The following is a 24,251-nucleotide window of genomic DNA, read 5'->3' on the forward strand; positions in this document are numbered from 1 at the left end:
CCTCATTTACACCCCCCAAACTCAGGGGTTCCCTTCTTTCCGGGCTCAGTTCTACAGGCCACCATACCGAGTTCGAACCATCGCAGGAGTGAGTCCCCATAGATGATACCTTCTGGGGGCTCCTGCTGAGTTTTCCACTCACGAGACAAACCTCAACTAGGCAGTAAGACCCACTTTGCACCCGAGTCCCAGGGCACATGTTGTGGTCATCAAGGGGGGGTTGGACAAAGTGGGTGACCAAATGGAATTCTGCTGCTGCACCCCTTTCTCCTTCAGCCGCCTGGTGCAAGACTGCCGTCGACAATTAGTGGACACTGAGTCAAGTGAAAGCCTTTATTTCACATACACTCCCCTCACGGTGGGGTAGGCCCAGCAGGTGCATCGGAAATGCAGAGCAGATCACAGCACGGTGACTCTGGAAAGTTCTTATCTGAACTGTCCTGGGTGGCTGGGGAGAGGAGGGGGACTCGGTGCTGGGACCCAGCCAGTGTGCGCACTTTGCAGTGTCTGGGGCTGGCAGACTCCAGAGTTCAGCCCTTGTCTGAGTCTGAGGGCGTGGCCAAGGCCCTGGGTCACCTCATGGGAAGCGATTGTGCTGTCCTACCAGAATGTTCCCAGGGAGGCGCTGGGCTCCATCCCAGAGTGAGCGACTCTGCAGCAGGGAAAGGTCCCTTCTCTCCATCTCAGAGGTGGGAGCACTGTCAGGCGTGCTCTTTAGGTTCCCCGCAGCGGCTTCAGCTGAGCTCGAGGCCTAGGGAGGGGAGGGCCTTTGTGCGGGGGTACTGGGGGGAGAGGCACCTTCTGTTGCGGGTGTGGAGCCTGGAGACGTTGGCTCGGGGCCTGCGGGCTATGCCTCGAGGGTGGAGGAAGCTGAGCTGCCGTATTGGGAGCAGAACCAGGGGCACGGCTGGGCTTCTGGCCTCTGTCCTTGGTGGGAACCCTGAGAACCCTGATCTCCACTTGATCTGCAAAAAGAGAAGAGTTTGTCTCACTCCATGCTCACCAGCAGCTGTTTACTGAGCATCTCCCACAAACCTGCAGGGGGCAGAGAGAAGCAGAGCCCCTCCCAACACACCGAGCCCTGTAGGGTCAGGGACAGCGGGACCCCTTGACTGAGGGAACTCCGCAGGGAGCACTCAGTAGGAGCCATGGGTCCGGCCCCCTTAGGGCTCTCCTGTGTGTGGTTTAGAGATAGCACCCGAGAGTGAGCCCCTAAGTTTTGAGCCCCTGAACTCAGTCAGCAGTGTGTGGGGGGGGGGGGGGTGGGAGGGGCGGCCCTTAGTCTCCCCACCTGCAGAGCTCAGATTTCCTGTTTGCCCAGTTCCCCTGAAACGCAGCCATGGTCAGCAGTGCGCGCAGCCTAAGAAATCAAGCTGTTTCCCAGAAATCCATCAAGCAAAGGTTTGACGGAAAGGAAGTCCTCCTGGGCAGCCTTTGGGGATTTGCTGCTTGGGGCTGGGGGCAGGCAGTAGTCTGTGAGCTCTGTCCAGAACTGAGGCTATTTGCAAGCCCAGGTGAGTCCAGGAGAGGCTCAGTGTTCAGGCCTGGCCTACAGGTGCCCTGGCCTCTGTGAGGCTTCCCAGCCTCCCTGTCCCTGCCCCGATCAGCCCCACAGCCCTGGATGGGCTTCTTCAGGAGGTATCGACTTCTCTGGGCCGCACATGTGGCTTTTGGTGAAGAGCCAGACTTCAGACCCTGCTGGTCTCACTTCAGTATTGACACAGAGCGTTACCAAATGCAGTTCCAACAGGCCCCCAGGGAAGGGAAGGTCTGCCCCTGTGTCCTCTCCCAGGCCCATGGAGCCCAGTTCCCGCTGTGGGACAGTGGGCAGCGCTGGCCCAGCCCCTCCACAGCAGCTGGGCTCCTGCTGGCTGACTAGTCTATTCCCTCGGTGTCTTCGCTTTTTCTTCCAGCCCCATCTTCTGGGTGTCAGAGGCCATTCCTGAATGGCAAAGGTGGCTCGTCTGTCCCCAGGGACCCAACATCACGTCAGGCCAGGCCCGGAAGCAAACCAAACCCACCATGGTAGTGTCAGTCAAAGGAGTGCCAAGAGCCTCCTGAGTGTGGGAAGGAGGAGCTGACAAGCAAGCAGCCGAGACCTCAGCCTGACTCAGACAGTCGAGGCTGGCAGAGGGCAAGATGCTAACCCTATCCCTCACACCCTAGTTCCAGCACTGCCCACCCTGCTCAGGAGCGGCTCCACCCATTGTCCGTCCTTACTCCGTCTCCTGCAGCCCCAACCAGGCATAGGGCAAGGGGAAGGCAGGCAAGACGCCAGGGCACTGACCTGAAGCGCAGGCTGGGAGATGGGGCAGAAGCCAATGTTTGAGTTCTGACTGCAGGAGGGAGTCTGGGCTTGACCCCCAGCTCTGCGTGGGTCCCCAAGCACCACTGGGATTAGACCCCTGAGCATGGAGCCGGGGTACTCAGTGAAGCTAATACCACGTATGACTTGTAAAGAAAACCAAACCAAGAAAAATTAAAGCAGGTTGCTAGGCCCAAACTGATGACAGGCCGCATGAGCCTGAGGCCAGAGACTCCCTCTGCACCAGGCCACCGGGACACGGGCTGCCCCAGCCTCAGCAGATGGCTGGGGACAGTGGCTAACAGTGGGGACTCCCTCCTCTGTACGAGTAGCATCTCCAGACCATGGCCCTCAAGCAGAGCAGAGCCCTGCATACAAGCCACATGGGTCATTTTAGCTACGGAAGAGGCGGGGGTTAGGTGATGAAGAAAAGGCCTACATGGGGGCTGGGGTCCAAGAAAGCCCAAGCAGGCCAAGGGCTGCTGTGAGGATCTGTGACATTCTACAAGACAGGGCAGGAAGCGGGGCAAGGAGTGCAGGCACCAGCCCACATGGCAGGTCACAGGGCTGAAGGGGACCCCAACAAGGAGGTCTGAAGCTGGGCAGCCACATCCCCGGGTGGCCCAAAGCCATACCGCCTGGAGTGGGTATGGGGAGTTCTTGTGGGGTCTGAATAGCTCATGCTAGGGAGAGGCACAGAGTAAGACCCTCTTCCTGTTCTCCTGAGAATGGACAGGGAGTCCCAAGAGCCAGCCTGCCTCATTACATGTCCCATCTGTGACTGGTTGCTGAACCCCCCTGCAGTTTGGGGTCTCCACACTTTCTACCCCTTGAGACACCAGGCACTGTTCTCTGACTCCAGCAACCTGGATACTCCTAAACCAGGGTCCAGAGGACCATAACCTGTTCATGTGTGGGGTGGCACAGCTCAGACCTGGCTGAAGGAGCCCACAGCTCTCCTGCATCCTATAGACAGCACACTGGAAAGGGGAGACACCTCATCACCGCACCTGTGCGGGCCAGATTGGTGAAGCAACTCACCTGCATGTGGTCAACCGATCTGTCCCCGCACCACAGGATCCCCACCCAGAGCAGCCCCTGAGCATCTCTGGCTGGACATGTGCCCCAAGAGAAAGCCTGTGCTCTGAAGCCCCCATTGTCCTGGTTTCCACCTGTGGTCTGAGGGCACAGGGGTCCTGGACATACCGAGGCCATCCCTTTGCAGAGGAAAAGCTGTTCAGAGAAAATCTAGAGCAGATTTGCATAGAGAGGTGGACTGCCCTCCCCCCCAATACATCTCCACAGCCTCATGCAGGGTCAAGGGTCAGCTTCCCAGAGTGCCCCCCCCCATCCTCCCCAAGTCTTGACTTCATTCCCCAGAAATGAATCTCGATGCCCAGTTGGCTAGACCAGCAGCTGGGTAGAGATTGGGCAGCCTGAAGACGCCCACCCACAGCATCCTCCTTTCGTGCCACCCTCCCAAGTGTCCCGTGGGGATTCTGCGTCCGTTCCCCTAGGTCTGATGTGGGCACTGGAGGGGGACTCACCATTCCTCCCATGGGCTGGCTGTTTCCTCCTGCTGATGTAGAAGATGAGCAGCGCCACAAAGAGCAAGGTCAAGGCGCCAGCCCCGCAGATACCAAGGAGGAGATTCAGGTCCAGTTTCTTCTCTGCAAGGAGAACACAGATGTTGGGCAGCGAGACAGGATGGGGGTTGCATCTCGGCTTGGCAGAGGACTCCCGGCCCCACAGGAAGAAGGTCAGAGTGTGATGAACTTTTTCACCAGCCAAGGTCAGGGAGGTGATGGACTGAGTCTGTTCCTGAGAGGGCCTGGGTCCAGGATCAGCTACCCCCAGAATATTCTGTGAGCACTACTTTGTGGGACCAGAAATTCCCTATTGTTCCTATGCTGAATCCCTGTCCACTGACTCTGAGAAGCTTTTAGACCATGAGTGAAGCCTCTGGCTTCACAGAGGGGCTCAGAAAGAGAGGGTGAATTGCCTGAGGTCACACACCTCCTCCCCTCTCCCTGTGAGAACCCCTGCTTGTGTTTTCACACTGGGTTCAGCTTTATCTGCAGCTGTCCTTTAACTGGCACTTCCTAAAGCACCTAAGGGTAAATATTTCACTTTTCCAGCCCATCTCTCTGGTCTCAGACCCAGCACCCCCACTTCACCCCTACATACCCCAGATTTTCCCTGGCTAGTCAGAGAAACTCAGCAGCAGAGGAGATTTTCAGTTCCCAGATCCCCATTTGCTGTCTCATCCTCAGGCAAGGAGGAGCACAGAGGAAAGGGTTTCTGGCTCAGATAATCTAGTTATGTGCTGTGTGACCTTTGACAAGTTGTTCCACCTCTGGGCCTCTTCCCTTTGTAAACCCAGAAATAAAAAAACTTACATCACAGGGAGACAGTTGGAAATTAAGCCAGCAATCAGTGTGAACATGTTTTGTAAGCCACCAAACAGCTCAAAGGCGAGGTCCTACCTCGTCCTGAGGGGCAGTGTCTGGGAAGGGGGTGTGTCTGCCCTTTGTGAGTCCTTGAAGAAGCAGCAGCTAGGGCCAGAAGTCAGGGGATCTCAATTTCTGGTCAAGAAACTGGAGCTCAGCCAAGCACTGACCGCCCTTCTCCTGCCCAACTCCACCAGGAATGTAGAGCACCGGGAGGCCCTCACTGGGTCCCAGGAACCAGCATGGGCTCAGAGCCACAGTGGCCATGTCAGACTGACTACCCGGCCTCTCTGTTGGGGCCTGGGGTCCTGCTGTTTGCCTGCCAAGGACACAACCTTGTTCTCTGCTGAGGAAGGCGCTTTCAAGGGCAAAGATGCCAGGAAACAGGGCTGAGAAGAGGCTCAGGGTCCATGAGGTGGTGCTAACTCAGAGGAAGGGGTAAGGCAAGGGGTAAAGCAAGTCGGAGGCACATGATTGAGCTCTGAGGCCACCAACTGATCTTCTCAGAGCCCTACAACGGGATGGCCACTGCTTGTCAAAGGCACACTTGGGTCTGGGGACACTCACAGTGTGTCCCTCTAGGGCAGGGGGACACCCCCACTTGTCTCTGCAGCACGTGTGCCCTACCATTATTTTCATTTATTCTGGTGCTGGGCATGGAAGCCAGGGCGCTACACATGTGGGAGCCTCTTCTCCACTGAGCTGCGTTCCCCGTATTGGCCCTGCAGTCAACTGTGTCTGCAGAGACTCCAGATACAGCTATGCTGCCCCCAGTGTGCTCTTTGGAGACCGGGTTTCCCTAGTTTCTGTGTCCAAGCCAGCTCCTTGCCCACCCTGCCCTTTCCAGAGCGCAGAGGTCAGTTGTCTCTTTGTTCCTTTGCTTTTTGACCCTTAAGGAACCAAAGAGCAGCCTCCTTTTCCCGATCTGGCAGGCGTCTCTCCCACTCATCTCTAGGGTGGCCTTTTCCTGCAAACTGCATTCTGGTGTCTGGAGTAGAGACTCTGAATCAGCCAGACTCTGAACCTCACTTCTCCCAGGGCCCTGCTGTTCCCACCCGACACCAACCAAATGTACACACCTACTGGTCAAACTGAGAAGGAAGAGGAGCCAACGAGGGAGGGACCTCTCAAAGTCCCCCTGGAAACCAGAACAGGAGCTCGGTGGCCATGCACAGCTTGGCCCCCAGCCCACTGAGGCCATGCAGCAGGGCTGCCTCTCAGCAGGTGCCTCTGTGCTGAGGCTCAGGTCAGAGTGCCACGCCAGGGCATAGCTTTGAATCTTATAGGTCCATGTCTGCGTGGCTCTGAAGCCAACATCAGCTGAAGCGGAGCCAGGCACTGCCCTCCTGAGCCCCTAGCTCTCCCTCCCACTCCATGCGTCCTCCCCTACCACGCCCTGACGCCAGGATAGCCCCTCTTGACTTTGCCCCTCCAGAAAGGAAAACTTTTTGCTCTCTTCTTCATCATTTACCCTAGGAATCACAGTCAGAATCACTGAAAATATTGGGCAAGTCAGTTTGCAGCTCCAAGAAATGGGAATCTGCAGGATGTAACCTGGATAGCTCTTCTGCCTCTTTAGCCTGGCAATTCTTTCACTCAGAAGAGAATTTCTTTAATTGAAGTTAAATTGTGTTTCATGGGAGACTTCCTGCATAAAACACCAAAGAACACACCCCCACTCTCTTCCTAAGTTTTGTGGAGAGCCTCCCTGGGTAAAACACTCTCATCCTGAAGAAGAGGTGTGCTGTGCCAGAGACAGTATAGGGGTCAGTCACCTGCCTTGCACATGACTGACCCTGGTTCAATCCACACATGGCCCCCCAGTTACCAACTGGAGTGAGTCCTGAGCACAAAGTCAGTAGTAAGCCCTACACACCAGTAGGTATACCCCTTAAACAAACAAAATGATAGCACAGCGGGTAGGGCGTTTGCCTTGCACGCTGCCAACACGGGTTCGATTCCTCCTCCCCTTTTGTAGAGCCCAGCAAGCTACCGAGAGTATCTCTCCCACACAGTAAAGCCTGGCAAGCTACCCGTGATGTATTCAATATGCCAAAAACTGTAACAAGTCTCACAATTTGTTGTGAGATATTACTGGTGCCCATTCAAGCAAATAATGAACAAAGGGAGGACAGAGCTAAGAAAAAGAAGTGGAAGGTTTTCAGTTTTTATCCTGAGTCAAGGCTTCCTCACAGAGCAAGTCCCCTGGACCTGGATTGGGCTATTTTTGCAAAGTGAACTTGCATATAAGATTAGTACTGGCCACGTACCTGAACAGTCAAAATTCCCCTTTTTGGTTTCCTTATTGATGTTGTTACTGGCTGTGCACTGGAATTCAGTCTTTTCCATGTAGAACTGGGATCTGATCGTCTTCATATCATTGTGGGTCTTGTTCCCATTTAGAGACAGTTCTAGCTTAATGTCAGTTCCATTTGCTACACAGCATGTCAGGGTTTTGTTTTCACAATCCCACGAGATGATAGGTTCTGACACTCTCTCTAGAAAGAGAACAAAGATCCAATCCTTACCAGGCCACTTTCTGATTCTAGTAGCATACCTATTTACAGAGGTAGGAAGGGTAGCAGAGGATGGAGACAGTTTGGGGACAAGAAACAACTTCATGACCCTTAACTAGTTTTGAAATAAAGTACATTTAGAACATATGTATTCCTGATTAAGTTCATAGGTGCAGTAAACTGGTGAAAATGAACCATATCAAATGTTATTGTGCTGCTTTCTATATTAAAATGTATTCACATATATGATATATTTCACTCTAAAAGACAGGCGAATATCTTTCTTTCCATCTACAAATGAATTGTCCAGAGCTCTGAGAGGTGAAATGTGTGTTCCAAGAGCCCTCAGTTAGAAATGGAAGATTGGGAGAAGAGTTTGATGTGTTTGGATGAGGGTTTTCAAATCTTTTTCCCTTTGCACCTCACCTCAGCATTTGAGCGAGCACTGCTTCAAGAGTAACCACATCTTCTCCATATGTGTCCAGAAACCTTTGTCAAAAGTGTAAACCCAAGCCCTCCACTTGATACCAGGTTCTGGGAGCAGAGGGGTCAGTGGACTACTCAAATTTGGGGGAAGAAAATACCATCCCCTGTTCTCTTCAAAGCTGCTTAGTCACTTACTGGACCTTGCAGAACCTCATCTATAAGAAAAGGAGAAGAAGTAAACTTAAGTGCCATAAACATATGATTGGATAAATAATAGAATTCTATTCTGCTATTTTTTAAATGACAAAGTCATACTATTAACAAGAAAATGGATGAACTTGTGGGCATTATGCATAGTGAAATCAATAAGATTGAATGAATTCAAATACAAAATGGTCCTAGTCATATGTTGTTTAGAGAAATATAAAACAAATCAGTTAAATGAATCAAAAGTAAACTTTGAGACTCTATGATTAAATTAATAACCATCAGAAGGAACGGGAAAAAAGGTGGATAAATTGTGTGAATGCAATCAATTGTGTGGGGAAAGGTAGAGTTGGACATTTAGTGGTGAACTTCATATAACACCTAAAGACGTTAGTATATGGCAATGCACACTTGGTGCCCAACTCTCACAACTCAGCTTCACTGCCGGGTCACAGTTCTGTCACTGCCATGGCCCAACAGAACACAGTTTCTCAGTCCCAACACAGACCCTTTGGAGCACCAGATATAATAAAGAGATAGAGGATCTCACCCATACTGATGGATCAAAACAAGAGTCTAGGAAGAACGGATAGGGCAGAGCTGTGCAAGCTTTGAGGAAGATGTCAACGCAATAGTCCTAAAGATGCTCACTAAAATGAGTAATCACTATCACAATAGTAAAGCAATGCAGAAACCCACCAAGATTAGTTAGTGAAGAAACTAGCCCAGAAGACCCACCCAGTAATGTTGCACTAGACAACCTCTCTGACAAGGAATTTAGAAGGATACATAGGGAGCTAAAAGAAAAAATGAAATGCACCTCCAATACAAGAGAATTTGAGAGCAGAAATATGGGAAGTGCAAATAAAATTACAAACAGAATTGACAGGTCTGAAAAACCTGGTAGGTGTATTGAAAAATTCAGTGAAGGCCTCAGCAGCAAAGTAATAGCTGCTGAGGACAGAATCAGTGAGCTCCCAGATGAGGTGCAGAGAATCTCCAGACAACAACAGAAAATGGAAAAGAGTCTCAAAATGAACCAACAGATATCAAGAGAAAATCGAGATGAAGCCAAGAGGAATAACAAAAGAATCATTGGAGTCCCAGAGTGACAGGAAGAAAATCCTGACAGAGAAGAAATTGTCAAAGACATCATTGCTAAGATGTTCCCAGCACTGAAGAGCACATGTGACAAGATTCAGGAGGCCAAAAGGGTACCAGTTAAAAGAAATCCATACCAAAATATTCCAAGATACATCCTTATCACAATGACGAAAACCAGAGCCAGAGACAAAATTCTGAAAGCAGCAAGATCACGATCACGATCATGATCATCCTGTTGTTTGTCGATTGCCTCAAGCAGGCACCAGTAACGTCTCCTTCGTCCTAGCCCTGAGATTCTAAAAAGTGCCACATTCAAGGCTCTTTCAGGGTTAGGAGAACGAGACCCATCATTGTTACTGGTATTTGGCATATTGAATACAACAAAGGAAGTTTGCCAGACTCTGACGCGTGGGCAGGCTATACTCGGTAGCCTGCCAGGTTGTCAAAGCAAGAATGAGATAATAAGATGTCACCCGGCTGTGCACTTCCGGGAGCTGGGTTTTATAGTTTCTGGGTCTTGACCGTTGATGGGATTACACAGTGCCAGGGGACAGTTGGTGGGTGTGACCCCCGCCTACTGGAAGATGGAGGATCTGGGTGAAGGATGCTCAGCCCCAATTCGAGTAGGCTTGGAGATCTCAGACCCTGGACCCGCATGCCTTCATTCCTCGCCGGTACCTTCATGCATGTGGAGAGTGGTCTCAGCATGGTTGTAGCTGGTTCCGGAGGTCTTTGGGGCTCTGCCGGGGCTCTGCTCGGGAGGGGGAGGGAAATTCAACCTGCACCTCTCCAAGGGGCCCCAGCGAGGACAGCCAGGTGTGGGGGCAAGATCATAGAAAGAAATTGCCTATAAAGGAGCATCCTTAAGATTTACAGCCGACTTATCTGATGAAACCCTAGGGCCTGAAGACAGTCGTGGGATATAGTGAAAAAACTCAATGAAATAAATGCCTCACCAAAACTACCTAGCTAGACTCTCATTCATATCGGAAGGAACAACATTCATATCGGAAGGAACAACACAGTTTCACAGACAAACAACTCAGGAACTTCACAGACTCAAAACCATGGTTACAAGAACACCTAAACAGGCTACTTTAAGACAAGGCAAAATCCTCAAATACACCAAACTTCTGCACAAAACTTCATAACAATAATCACTCTTAATGTCAATGGGCTAAACACACCAATTAAAAGACAGAGTGGCAGGATGGATCAGAAAATTGAACCCAACATTGTTCTGCCTGCAAGAAACACATCTGAACAGGCTGGAAATCAAAATCTGAAAAACAATTCTACAGGCAAAGAACTCCCTCAAAAGAGCTGGAGTGGTGATTCTGGTATCAGACACATTGATTTCAGACTGAAGAAGGTCACAAGAGATAGTGAAGGTTATTTCTTATTGATCAAGGGATCTGTATGCCAGGAAGAACTTATACTCCTTAATGTATATGCACCTAATGAGGACCCAGCAAAATACTTAAAACAACTACTCATAAACTGAAGAAAGACATTGATAGCAAGACAATACTAGTGGGAGATTTCAACACCACTTTATCACCTCTCAATAGATCAACCAAACTCAAGCTTAGTAAGGACATACTTTATCTGAGGGAAGAAATGGAAGAAAGGGGCTTAAAAGATATATAAGATATATATATGTATATATATATATCATCCTTAAAAAGTTGAATATACATTCTTCTCAAGTATGCATGGGACATTCTCCAAGATAGACCGCATGCTGGGCCAAAAAACATACTTCCATGAAATTAAGAAGATAGAGAATGTATGGGCTGGAGCGATAGCACAGCGGGTAGGGTGTTTGCCTTGCAAGCAGCCAACATGGCTGACCCAAGTTGGATTCCTCTGCCCCTCTCAGAGAGTCTGGCAAGCTACCGAGAGTATCTCACCCTCACAGCAAAGCCTGGCAAGCTACCTGTGACGTATTCGATATGCCAAACACAGTAACAATCGTCACAATGGAGACATTACTGGGACCGCTCGAGCAAATCAATGAACAACGGGAGGACAGTGACAGTGACAGTGACAGAGAATGGACCAACGATATTCTAAGACCATAATGTGCTGAAAAATAGACGTGAATCACACACACAAACAGAAAATCAAATCAAACACCTGGAAATTAAACAGCTCACTACTGAACAATGGGTGGCTTAGAAAGAAAATCAAAGAGGAAATCAAAAGATTCCTGGAAACAAATGAAAATGAAGACACAAGTTGCCAGAATTTGTGGGACATGGCAAAAGCTGTGTTAAGAGGAAAGTTTATAGCTCTACAAGCATTCCTCAGGAAGGAAGAGTGAGTCCACATCAATATCCCAGCTTAAGATCTTGGAGAATGACCAACAAAAGGAGCCCAAACCAGACAGGAGGAAGGAAAAATAAAACTTAGAGCAGAAATTAATGAGATGGAAGCCCAAAAAAAATCCAAAAGATCAGTGAAACCAAGAGCTGGTTCTTTGAGAAAATAAACAAGATCAATAAACCACTAGCAAGACTCACAAAGAGTGAGGGGGGGGAGAAACCCCTAATAAACTGAATCAGAAATGAAAACGGGGTACATCACAACAGAAACTACAGAAATTCAAAGGATTCTTAGAGATTACTCTGAGAATCTTTATGCCACAAAACAAGAAAACTTTAAGAAAATGGATAAATTCCTGGGTTCCTGTAGCCTCCCAAGGCTGAACCAAGAAGACCTGGAGTATCTGAACAGACCTATCACCATCAAGGAAATTGAAACAGTAATAAAAAAGTCTCCCCAAAAACAAAAATACTGGCCCAGGTGGATTCACTAGTGAATTCTTCCAAATCTTTAAAGAGAACTTACTCCCAACCCTTTTTAAGATTTTCCAGGAAATTGAAGAATCAGAAACACTTCCAAACAGTTTCTATGAAGCAAATATTACCCTGATACCAAAGACAAAGATACCACAAAGAACGAGAATTACAAGCCAATATCCCTGATGAACACAGCACAAAGATCCTCAACAAAATACCAGCAAATAGAATCCAAAAACTCATCAAAAAGGTCATACACCATGACCAAATAGTATTCATCCCAGGGACACAAGGATGGTTTAACATTCACAAGTCAATCAACATAATCCATCATATCAATAAAAGAAAAGACAAAAAACCATGTGATAATATCAATAGACGCAGAGAAAGCATTTGACAAGATCCAGCACCTGTGCATGATGAAAACTCTTAGCAAAATGGGCATTGAAGAAACTTTCCTCAATATAGTCAAAGCTATCTACCACAAGCCCATAACAAGCATCATTCTCAATGGGGAGAAACTCAAAGCCTTCCCTCTAAGGTAAGGGACAAGACAAGGTTTCCCACTCTCGCCACTCCTATTCAATGTAGTACTGGAAGTTCTTGCTGTAGCAGTTAGACAAGAAAATGATATCAAGGGCATACATATAGGAAAAGAAGAGGTAAAGCTAACACTATTTGCAGGAAAATGATACTATACTAGAAAATCCTAAAGACTACCCAAAAAAGCTCTTAGAAACAATAGGTTTGTGTAGAAAAGTGGCAGGCTACAAAATCAACACCCAAAAGTCCATGGCTTTCCTACATACAAATAATAAAAGAGAAAAAAATAGATACTTAAAAAAAATCCCAGGCTGGAGTGATAGCACAGTGGGTATGGCATTTGTCTTGCACACAGCTGACCCAGGTTCGATTCCCAGAATCCCATATGGTCCTCTGAGCACTGCCAGGAGTAATTCCTGAGTGCAAAGCCAGGAGTAACTCCTGTGCATTGCCGGGTGTGACCCCAAAAGCAAACAAACAAACAAGCAAAAACAATCCCATTCATAACAGTGCCTCAGAAAATCAAGTATCTTGGAATCAGTTTAACTAAAGAGGTGAAGGACCTATACAAAGAAAACTATAAACACTGCTTCAAGAAATAAAAGAGGAAACTAGGAAATGGAGACACATCCCCTGCTCATGGATTGGGAGGATTAAAATTGTCAAAATGGCAGTACACTCCAAAGTATTATACAGATTCAATGTATTCCCTATAAGGATACTCATGACATTTTTCAAAGAAATAGGCAAAACACTCCTGAAATTCATATGGAACAATAAACCCCCATGAATAGCTAAAGCAATCTTTGGGGAAAAGAATATCGGTGGCATCACCTTCCCCAACTTCAAACTGTACTACAAAGCAGTAGTAATTGGAACAGCATGGTATTGGACTAGAAACAGACCCACAGACCAATGGAACAGAGTTGAATATTCTCACACAGAGACTCAAAGATATGACCATTTAATCTATGATAAAGTAAAGTAAAAGGCCCTCCCATTGATCATCGATTTGCTCGAGCGGGCCCAGTAATGTCTCCATTAGAGACTTTGTTGTTACTGTGTCTGGCATATAGAATACGTCACGGGGAGCTTGCCAGACTCTGCCAGGCTCTGCTGTGCGGGTGAGATACTCTCAGTAGCTTGCCAGGCTCTCCGAGAGGGGCGGAGGAATCCAACTCGGGTTGGCCATGTTGGCTGCGTGCAAGGCAAACACCCTACCACTGTGCTATCTATGATAAAGGAAAAAGAAATGTGAAGTGGAACAAGGAAAGCCTCTTCAACAAGTGGTGCTGCTAAAACTGCACAGCTCCCTGCAGAAAAATGAACTCTGACCTCTGTCTGATGCCAGGCACAATAGTCATATGAAAGTAGATTTTAAAGACCTCAATATCAGACCTGAATCCATAAGATACATAGAGAAAAATGTAGGCAGAACCCTCCACAACACTGAAGTTAAAAGCATCTTTAAGAATGAAACACTACTGACCAAGTAAGTGGAAAAAAGAGAAACAAATGGGACTACATTAAACTAAGAAGCGTCTATACCTCAAAAGAAAGAGACCAAAATACAAAAAGAGACCATGAAATGGGAAAAAAATATTTACCCAATACCCATCAGATAAGGGGTTAATATCCAGGATGTATAAGGCACTAGTAGAATTGTGTCCAAGAAAAAAAAAGCCTCCAACCCCATCAAAAAATGGGGAGAAGAAATGAACAGAAGCTTCGTCAAAAAATAAATATAAATGGCCAAAAGACTCATGAAAAAAATGCTCTGCATTGCTAATCATCAGGGAGATGCAAATCAAAACAACAATGAGATATCATCTCACAGCACAGAGACTGGCACACATCAAAAAGAACAAAAGCAACCAGTGCTGGCACGGATGTGGGAAGAAAGGGACTCTCTTTCATTGTTCGTAGAAATGCCAACTGGTCCAGCCTTTTTGGAATACAATGTGGCCATTCCTTCAAAAACTAGAAATTGAGCTCCCATATGACCCTGCAATACCACTTCTGGGAATATATCTCAAGGGTGCAAAAAAGCACAGTAGAGATGACATCTGCACCTGTATGTTCATTGCAGCACTGTCCACAATAGCCAGAATCTGGAAGCAACCCAAGTGCACAAGAACAGATGACTGATTAAAGAAACTTTGGTACATCTACACAATGGAATACTATGCAGTTGCTCATTGATTTGCTCAAGCGGGCATCAGTAATGTCTCCATTGTGAGACTTGTTGTTTCTGTTTTTTGCATATTGAATACGCCACGGGAAGCTTGCCAAAATATTTTTTTCCCATTCCTGGGCTCTTTTTGTATTTTGCTGTGCAGGCGTATACTCTCGGTAGATTGACGGACTCTCTGAGAGGGATAGAGGAATCAAACCCGGGTCGGCTGCATGCAAGGCAAATGCCCTAGGAAAGATGAAGTCATGAAATTTTCTTATAAGTGGATGGTCATGGGGAGTATTGTGCTAAGTGAAATGAGTCAGAAATAGAAGGAATGCACTCATTTGTGGAATATAAAATAACATAGTATGAGACTGACATCCAAGGACAGCAGAGACCAGGGCCAGGAATATTGCTCCATAGTTGGAAGCCTGCCTCATGAAGCTGGATAGAGAAGGGATCACTAAGTCAATGATGGTTGGAGGGATCATTTGGGACAGGAGATGTGTGCTGAAAGTAAATAGAGGAGCAAACATGATAGCCTCTTTGTATCTATATTGCAAATCATAATGCCCAAAAACAGAGATAGAGTATGGGGGAAATTGTTTGCCATAAAGACAGGAGAGGGTTGGGATGGGGGTAATACTAGGGACATTGGTGTTGGAAAATGTGCACTGGTGGAGGGATGAGTGTTCAATCATTGTATGACTGAAACTCAAACATGAAAGCTTTGTAACTGTATCTCACGGTGATTCAATTTAAAAAATAGATGTTAAAAATGAGTAATTACTAACTGAGTAATCATAGGAACTAGAACATCAGCATAGATGGAGAAAGTAGAAAACAAGCCCAAGTATAAATCATAAAGCTAAAGAATACTAAGAAACTAAGCAAAGAGTCAGATAGATAATAAAGGGGTTAAGGCACTTGCCTTGCACACAGCCACCCCAACTTTGATCTCTGGCACTGAACATGGTCCCCTAAAAATGCCAGGAGTAATCCCTGAGCACAGAGCCAGGAGTAAACCCTGATTGTGAGATTTATCCCCAAAACTAAAATATTAATAATAATAATAATAATGCAGATGTTAAAGCCCGGAGGTGGCTTGATAGCTAAAAGTGTTTTCATGCACGTGTGATGCCATGAGTTTGATCCCCAGTACCATCCACTTGTACGAAACCTGTTTCCTATGGCTTCATTATCTAGGACCCCCAGACCCCAGCAAATTGTGTGCTTTCTGATACATAGACAGGTGTATGAAAAGAACCACAGCTAGTCGGTGACAGATAGTAAGGCCACAACTAAATATATGCGAGTGCTGAGACCAGGGATGTGACTTCAATTAGCTCATATTTGAGTACCACAGCAGCCACTATAACCAGAAGGTGCACAAGTAACAAATATGGGCAACCCTTGTGAGCATTTTTGCATGCATGACAACTGCAAATGTGTGGTCCTGAGCAAGTACTGTGGCCACATGTACAACTCTGCCAAGCAGGTATCTCACCTCTCCTAAGCTCCTCATCTAAGTGTAGAAGTGTCACCAACTCCATGGAGCATAGGAAACCCCAGTAATCACAACAGCAATCAAGGGACAGGAAGGCAGAGATAAAGAAAAGTAGATATCAAAGAGGAGTTAGAGAAGTAAAGATCAACAGAGACATATTGCAGTACATGCAGAATCCACATAGGAAAGTGACAATAAAGTCTTCTATCATAATAATTTCACTAAATGTCAACGATCTGAACTCATAAGTCATATTGCAGGAATAGATCATAAAACAAAATCCATCCTTCATGAAGATCAAAAAAAAACCCATATGCTTGAAGTAAAAGGTTGGAAAACTATCGAACAGCTATTTGGTAGCCTACAAGAAGTAGGAGAAGTCATCCCTACATCAGAAATAGTAGAGTTTAAGCTAAAAAAGGCAAAAGAGACATGGTTAGACATAATATAATGATTAAAGAATCAATCATTGAGTGGACTTAATATTTAATATATGCACCCAACAAAAGAGTGTCAAAACACATAAAACAGCTGTTAGCAGACCTGACAAGTGAGAGCTACAGCACACAATAATAGTCAGGGATTTTAATACCCCATTCTTACTAATAAGCAGATCAGCCATATAAAGAACCAATGAGTAAACAATGACCTTAAATGAGAAATTAGATCAGATAGTATAAATAGACAGTATAGGCCCTCCATCCCCACAAAGTTGAGTACACACCAGTATACAGGACTCACAAGATAAATGTCAATAAATTCACAAACACTGAACTCATATCAACTCTCTTCTCTTTGATGATGTCGATAATAATGGTTTGGGGGCCACACTCAGCTGTGCTCAGGAATTAATCCTGACTCTGTGCTCAGAGTACCATGCAAGGTGCTGGGTATCAAACTCAGTTGGCAACATGCAAGTGAAGCTTCTTACCCACTGTACTGTCTCTCCAACTCCAAACTGTCTTTTCAAAGCCATAATGACAATGCTATAAAACTAGAAACCAACCACAAAATGAAAATTGGAAAAGAACTCAAATATACGGATATTAAACACCATGATCTGAATACAACAAGGACAACAAGAAAATAGTAAGTTTCTAGAAATAAATGAGAATGAAGACACAACTATCAGAAAATAGAGAACATAGAAAAAGCAATAGGAAGAGGAAAGTTCATATCAATACAGGCTTACACTAGGAAAGAAGAAAAACCTCAAAGACACAATATAGCCTCACACCAACAGGAACTGGAAAAAGTACCGATGAAACCTAAAGTCTGTGAAAGGAAGAAAATAATACATATTTGAATAGAAAGAATCAGAATTGTTCTCAAAAAAGCAATGAAACCAGGAGTTAGTTCTTAGAAAGGATAAACAAAATTAGCAAACCCCTAGCTAGGATCATGGAGGGAGAGAAAACCTTAATAAACTGGGTGAGGAATGAAAGGAAGATTTCCTAACAAAACCATAGAAATACAAAGATCATATGAGACTACCACAAACAACTTCAACCACTAAGTCAGAGGAAGTAGAAAAATGCAACCAACGAGCAGAAAGGAAAAAATACGTACACACAAAAACACCCACACATATACACAACTTACATAATCTTAAAATGCAATGCTATATTAACAAACATTTTTCATAGAATAAATCATTTCCAAAATGAAAGAAAAGGAAAAACAAGCCCCAGCTCTCAGAGCACGGACCTGTGCTGGGAACGCAGGGAATTCACCGAGTACCAGCCATACATGTCAGCAATGCTCACGAGCACAGACTCGGTGCCTCTTCTTTTCCAGTGGGGCAGTACACAGAGGCTTCATCGTAGAGGGAAAGGTCTGGGATTGGCACCCCACAGATAGATTAAAATCCTAGCTCAACCACTCCAAGCTATGGTCACTTCTTCTTCTTCCATTCTATTCTTATCCTTTACTCTCTTTCCTTGACTTGTCATCTTCCTCTCTACTTATTAAACGGATAGACAGGTTTTTTTTTTCTATTGTTTCCCCTTTCTTGAGACCTACATCACAGTACTTTTTCCATGCAGTTTTCTCCCAGATTTCAGTTCTGCCCAATAAATAGTAAATTAAACTCCTTTTCATTCCAGGATTCTGCATGGTTCAGAATATTGAGAAAGATAACACATCCTTATGCCTTAGACTGGGTCAGTGTATAGTTTAGGAGCTGAGTCAAGGCATTGACTTGTCATTTTAAAGTGGAAGTATTCTCTTTTTAATTTATAATATCTGACCATTATTTTTAAAATTGGCAGAAAAGTTTCAACACGAAAACTCTTACAACTTCACAGCCCAAATCAATCATTATTACTGCTTTGCATCTTTACCAAATGTTTGATATGAAAACATACACATAAAAAGTAATGTGGGGGGTTTTGCTTTTGTTTTTGGGGATTTGGGGCCACACCCAAGTATGCTCAGGGCTCTTTCCTGGCTCTGTGTTCAGGGGTCACTCCTTGCAGAGTCTGGGAGAGCATATGCAGTGCCCAGGACTGAATCTGGGTCTGCTGCATGCAAGGCAACACTTTACCCACTATACTATCTCTTTAACTACTAATAAAGGTGTTTTTAGACTGACTGTTGGAAATATAGTGCAGAGGTAAAAGTGTTTGTCCTGAAAGTGGCAGATCCTGATTCAATCCTCTTGGCACCACATCTGACCCCTGCACACTGCCAAGTCTGAGTCCTGAGCACAGAACCAGAAAACCCCCTGAACACTTTCAGCTGTGCTCCCCCAACAAAACAAGAATTTTTTGGTGTGCTGTAGAAATAGTACAGTGTAAAAAATCTTTGAGGATGGCCAGGGGGGCCCCAACGGCTCTTCCCCTAGCCACCTGCGATTCGGGGTGGGCCCGGGCCACTCACCCAGGAGGGGCGGCCCGGGCCATAGGGTAGATGGTGGATGAAACGAGAGCCAAGCCAGTTTATTGATCCGCTGCCATTTATTCCATTCTCCCCACACGTCTGCCCCAGTCTCTCTGAGCATCCTATTCTGGTCTCACACTGCTCCTCATTCCTGTCTCCCTCTGTCTCTCTCGCTCATCTCTCGGCTCCATCTTGCAGCTTGGGCTCTCTCTCTCTCTCTCTGTGTGTGTGTGTGTGTGTGTGTGTGTGTTTGCTCCTGTATTCTTCTTCTACATTCTTCTCTCTCTGTCCCCCTTGCTAGCCTCTCCACGGTCCATCATGCTGCCCTGCTTTCTCTCTCTCCCTCTCTTGCCTCTCCAACTCCCCTCTCTCTTCAGGCTGACACTGCATCCAGTCAGGTAGCCAAATCAACATAAAAAAGCCCTTCCTGAGGGCCCATCAAGTTCAAAGAGAACACCCCCAAAGCCCTTCCTGACTGCCCAAAGGCAAAATACCCCTTAAGGTATTTTTCTCTTTTCCCTAGTCCAATAACTCTATTAACATCTCAATACTAGTTATTTTTGTATGGACACAGTAAGAGATAACATTGAGGCTTGTAGGGCAGCTCTCCTGGGAACATCTTGCCACAGACTCAGAGTACAGCACTCAGGCCAGATTAATCATTCCTAACCCTAGCAGAGTCCAAATCTAGTTATTACTTTTTGGATCATGACAGCATTTGTCCATGACCAAGCTCTTAACTTATAGTTAAGCATTATGGTGCTTTGGCCAGGCCCATCTTGATGCCAGGGTAGCACATAGCTTACCGCTTGCCCTGGTTCCATCCAGTCCCTCATCGGGACCCTGCTTTTGGGGGTGCTAGGAAGTAAGGGCAGCTGAGACTTAGGTGAGAGAACAGGTGCTCAGGAGGAAAATATCACTGAGAGTCATATTACAAAAGCATATACTGTCTTCTTGGGTCTATACAAAAAGGATATTGCTCTGAATAAACTATGCAAAGGACTTAGGGAGAAGAGAAAAACAATACTTACAAGTCAACAGAGCACAAAGAAAGAAGTTACAAATAAACACAGAGGAATGGGAGCACTGTGATGGGAGCAACCCAAGAGACCTAAACTACCCGAGGCTATGCAGGAAGGACGAAACAGTGTTATCCTACAGTACAGGAATTAAGACATTTGTCTTGCTCACAGAGAACCCTGGTCCAATCCTTTGTGTGGTTTATAATTCCTGAGCTCCAGTTTTGCATAATCTCTGAGCATAAAGCTGGGAGTAAGCTCAGAGCACCACTAGGTATGATTCCCCCCCCCCCAAAAAAAAGCAAGAAGGAAAGAAAAGAAGAAAGGAAGGAAGAAAGAAATCAAATTGAATCTGAAGATATTTGAAGTTCACATCCAGCTGTTATCGTCTTAGTGTATTCTCAATTTAAATCACAATCTTCTAATCATTGTGAATTTAAAGAGTGAGTCTCTGCTGTGGACTTTTAAATCTTCCAGTACTTTGGTACTACAAGCTACGGGGATCTGAGCTCAGAAGTTTTCTCTCCATGCATACACTCTTTTCTGTAAGGCAGCTTCCTGGGGGAGAAAGAGCTGGACAGCGTGAGAACGCTGTCATTCTAGATCTAATTTTTTTCTCCACTAACGTCTGCTTTCACTGCCTCCTCAACCAGGGGCAATGGCTAAGATGTGAGTATTAGGACAGAGCATAACAAGATAGGGGTAGTAGAGGTGGCAGTGTTAGAAAACAAGTCTGGGCTTAAGGCGCTGCAGGGCACCTCTACTAAGTGGTCTCCTGAGACCCTTGACTTACTGAATATTCCAAAGAGTCACTTAGATGAAAATCAGACTCTCAGGAGATAGAAACTTGTGGCTCCGGGCAGGAAATAGTGATCATTACACAAATTCCATAAAAGGAATTAATGTGTGAGGGCTGGAGAGAAAGTGCAATGGCAAGAGCTCATGTTTTGCATGTAGAAACTCTGAGTTCTGTTCCCAGGACCATATGGTCCCACAAGAGAGTGAGGAGTGTCCTCTAAGCCCTAAGCCAGGAGTAGCCCTATATAAAGATCATCAGTACCATCATCATTAAAGTGGAAAGACCTGCATTTAAAAATGGGTTTAGTGAATCCAGGGTAAGATACAACAATATCCACACACTTTCCTGCAAGAAAACTATTTTGGATCATTTTCAGAGGGTTATTCATAACAAGCAACACAAAATAAATTATTTAGGACCTACTCTTGAGGTTGGCTTGGGTGTTGGTGGGAAAATTTGAAATAATGGTGGTCGGGAAGGTATAATGGTGGTGGGATTGGTGTTGGAATATTGAATGTAATAAATTCCCAGCACTGCCAAAATATGCTGTATGGAGAGGTCTAAGAGACTTACAGTGGGTGGGGCTCTTGTCTTGCACATGGCAAACCCAGGATCAATTCCAAGCATCCCACATGGTCCCTTAAGCTGCACCAGGAGAGATTTTGGAGCATAGAGCCAGAAGTAATCCCTGAGCACTATGGGTATGACTCAAGTCCCCTCCCTACACCCCGAATGCAATGTGGCATTTGCACATGCGTGAATAAACTGTTGTGTCACAGGAGGGGGAAAAAACTCTGTGTCCTTGGGCCCAAAATTTATTTTAGAGAAATAAAAATGTTTTAAAATTGACTACAGTGACAGTTGCCCAAACTGAATTGACCCTAAACATTGAGTCGGGCATTTGGGGTGAGTGATTTCTGCGGCCTATCACCTATACCTCAGTCCAGCCCTGGGAGAGGGAAAGGACCCCCACTCTTGTTCACAGAAGAGGGTTTGGGTCCCGACTTTGCTCCTGTCCAGTGGCAAGACCCTATCAACCTTGCAACAAGTAGGGAGAGTTGCCCTCAGCAGTGGCAGGCTTGTGGAGACTGAGCTCAGCTGCTGCTGCTGTCATTGGTATGACTGTAACACTCTTGGAGACATGGCTGTGCGGCACGGGTCACCAACAAGATACTCAGGACCATGCCATAGAGCTCAGCTTGGGATTTCCAGAACCCACAAGCAGGGACCCTCTGGCTTCATCCTCATCCCTCCGTTTCTGGAATGCTGAAGCAGCTCAAGTTTACAGGACTAGGCAATGGAAAGCTGTCATCTGCAAGGCAGCGAGAATGGGTCTGAGGGGTGACTATGGGTTCACAGAGGGATCCCTGCCTCTGGTGACACTTCTGGTGAAGTGCATAAATGCTTATTTGTCTCTTTGTGTAGCAGGGAGGATACTTGCTTTGCACACAGTTCAATCCCTAGCACCTCAGATGCTCCCTCCAAGTCCTGCCAGAAGTAATCCCTGAGTGCAGAGTCAGGAATGAGTCCTGAGCACCACTAAAACAAACAAAAACCTTAATTTGTTAATCAAATCTCTGGCTTGTGCTCTCTGTCAAACAACTTCTCAGTTGAATTATCTTGGGCCCTGAACACAGATAAATATCACAACTTCTCAGCTGAGTGGAACATCAACCAGGGTTGAACTGGGGTGGAGAGGTAGTTCAGGAGTTAACATGCTCACCTGAAAGGTCGCTGACCAGTTTTGATCTCTAGCACTGCATACGGTCTAAGTATCACCAGGAATGATCCCTGAGCACAGATCCAGGAGTAAGCCCTGAGCATGGCTGGATGTGTTCCTAACCTCTCCCCAAAGAACCATGGACCAGGGGGTGGGGATATGGCTCAAATGATAGATTCAAGATTCAAGCCTGAGTTGGAACCCAAACATTGCATGGTCCCTTGAGTACCACCACTATGTTCCTATCCTCCTAAGCCCACCAGGACAGCTCCACCATGAATCAGTTGTTCCCCCTTCACTTGGATTCCAGCAGCAGCTCCCTGGCAAGTCTTCTGGTCTTACCCTTCAATATCCTGCCCTCCCGCTGCAGCTTTAGACAAACAACACCACACTTTGTCAATTTTCCAATTCTCGGCAAATGCTGTCTTTCTAGCTTTGACCTTTCTGATGTTGAGCAGAACAGAAACAAGGGGGTTCATCCTTAAATTCATTACTTTTAGAACTTTCTGCCATTCCTCCAGGGCATGCTGGCTTGAAACAGTCTTTCTAGGGAAGACCCCTGCTCCCCCTCTCCCCAGCCAATCACCCTGTATCTAACCTCTGTCCACTCCATCATCTGCCCTGGCCCACCTGTTTCCCTCCCTCTGATTAAGGCCCCATAATTTAACTTCTTCATTCAATCCCACATCCTATATCTACAAACTATTTTGTTTTTAAGTTTCTTGATTTTTTTTTTAAATTTTGGGAATGGCCTCCCAGAAATTCTTGGCTTAGCAGGTTGGCAGTTCCATGTAAGAGCCTGAGGATTGGTAGAGCTGTGCCATTAGTGTGGGCCTGATTCAGGCACTCAGGTGGTGCTCAGGCTTCCAGACCTGCACCTGACAATGTTCCAGCGGTACCTGGGATGGAACTGGGGTCAGCCAGGTGCAAGACATGAGACTTAACCACTGTACTGACTCTGACCCCTACTACTAAGAGGGGCTTGCGGATTTTTTTTTAGTGGAGGGTCCCAGCCACACCCAGCTATGCTCAAGGGACCATACATGGTCTCTGAGATTGAACTAGAGTATGCCACCAGAAGACAAGATCCTTGATCCCTATACCTCCCTCCAGGTAGAGTTTTGAGCATATGTGAAGGGCCATAAGCTCCATTTTTATGCATGAATCCATCTCTCCCTCAGGACTGGAGGCAGGAGAAGGGGTCCATTTGACTTCTATTTGGGTTTCTCAAAACCAACATCTGGGCTTGGGACAGTCCATCAATGTTATTCCCCAAATGAAGATAGTGTGGACATTATCCACACAATAGATGAACTTACCTTGAATCTGCAACACGAATTCCCTTCCAAATAAATGTTTTCCAGTCTTGTTATATATGTTCACTGAGTAATTCCCACTATCCTTGTTTGTCAGATATTCAATCTTCAGAGTTCCACTATTGGAAAACGTATACTTCCCCTTCTCCGATGAAGTCCAGTTGCCGTTTTTGAGCTGTAAGATCTTGGAATAATTTTTGCGGATTTGTATGTCTTCTGTATCATCAGTGATCTTAAAGTGAGTTTCATAATAGACCTCCTCACCTAGGGCACCCCAAATATTTGTCTCCACACTAGCTATAAAAAAGCAAAACAGAGACTGAGGTCAGAATACTTAATGCCTTGGAAATCTGAGCCGGAGCTCCTTTGACTCAGGGCTCCAAAGAATCTTCTCACATCAACCCACAAACCAATTTACCTTTGGGAACAAAGAAGATCATCAAAAGGTGGCTGGCTAAGATTTTATAAAGAAGGTTCAT

The 24,251-nt window shown here is 46.1% G+C and overlaps 1 protein-coding gene across 1 annotated transcript; it reads right to left on the bottom strand.

The window, feature by feature from the left end:
- Positions 1 to 714: 714 nt before the first annotated feature.
- Positions 715 to 24,251, bottom strand: CD2 (CD2 molecule). The gene is made up of 5 exons (XM_056138997.1): positions 24,191 to 24,251; positions 23,776 to 24,069; positions 7,026 to 7,253; positions 3,853 to 3,975; positions 715 to 965 (listed from the first exon to the last, which is right to left on the bottom strand). Exons 1-5 carry the CDS (start codon positions 24,249 to 24,251, stop codon positions 715 to 717), a joined length of 957 nt encoding a protein of 318 aa, XP_055994972.1.

This window comes from Sorex fumeus, unplaced genomic scaffold (assembly GCF_029834395.1).
Source record: "Sorex fumeus unplaced genomic scaffold, SorFum_2.1 ptg000131l, whole genome shotgun sequence".
Taxonomy (NCBI): domain Eukaryota; kingdom Metazoa; phylum Chordata; class Mammalia; order Eulipotyphla; family Soricidae; genus Sorex; species Sorex fumeus.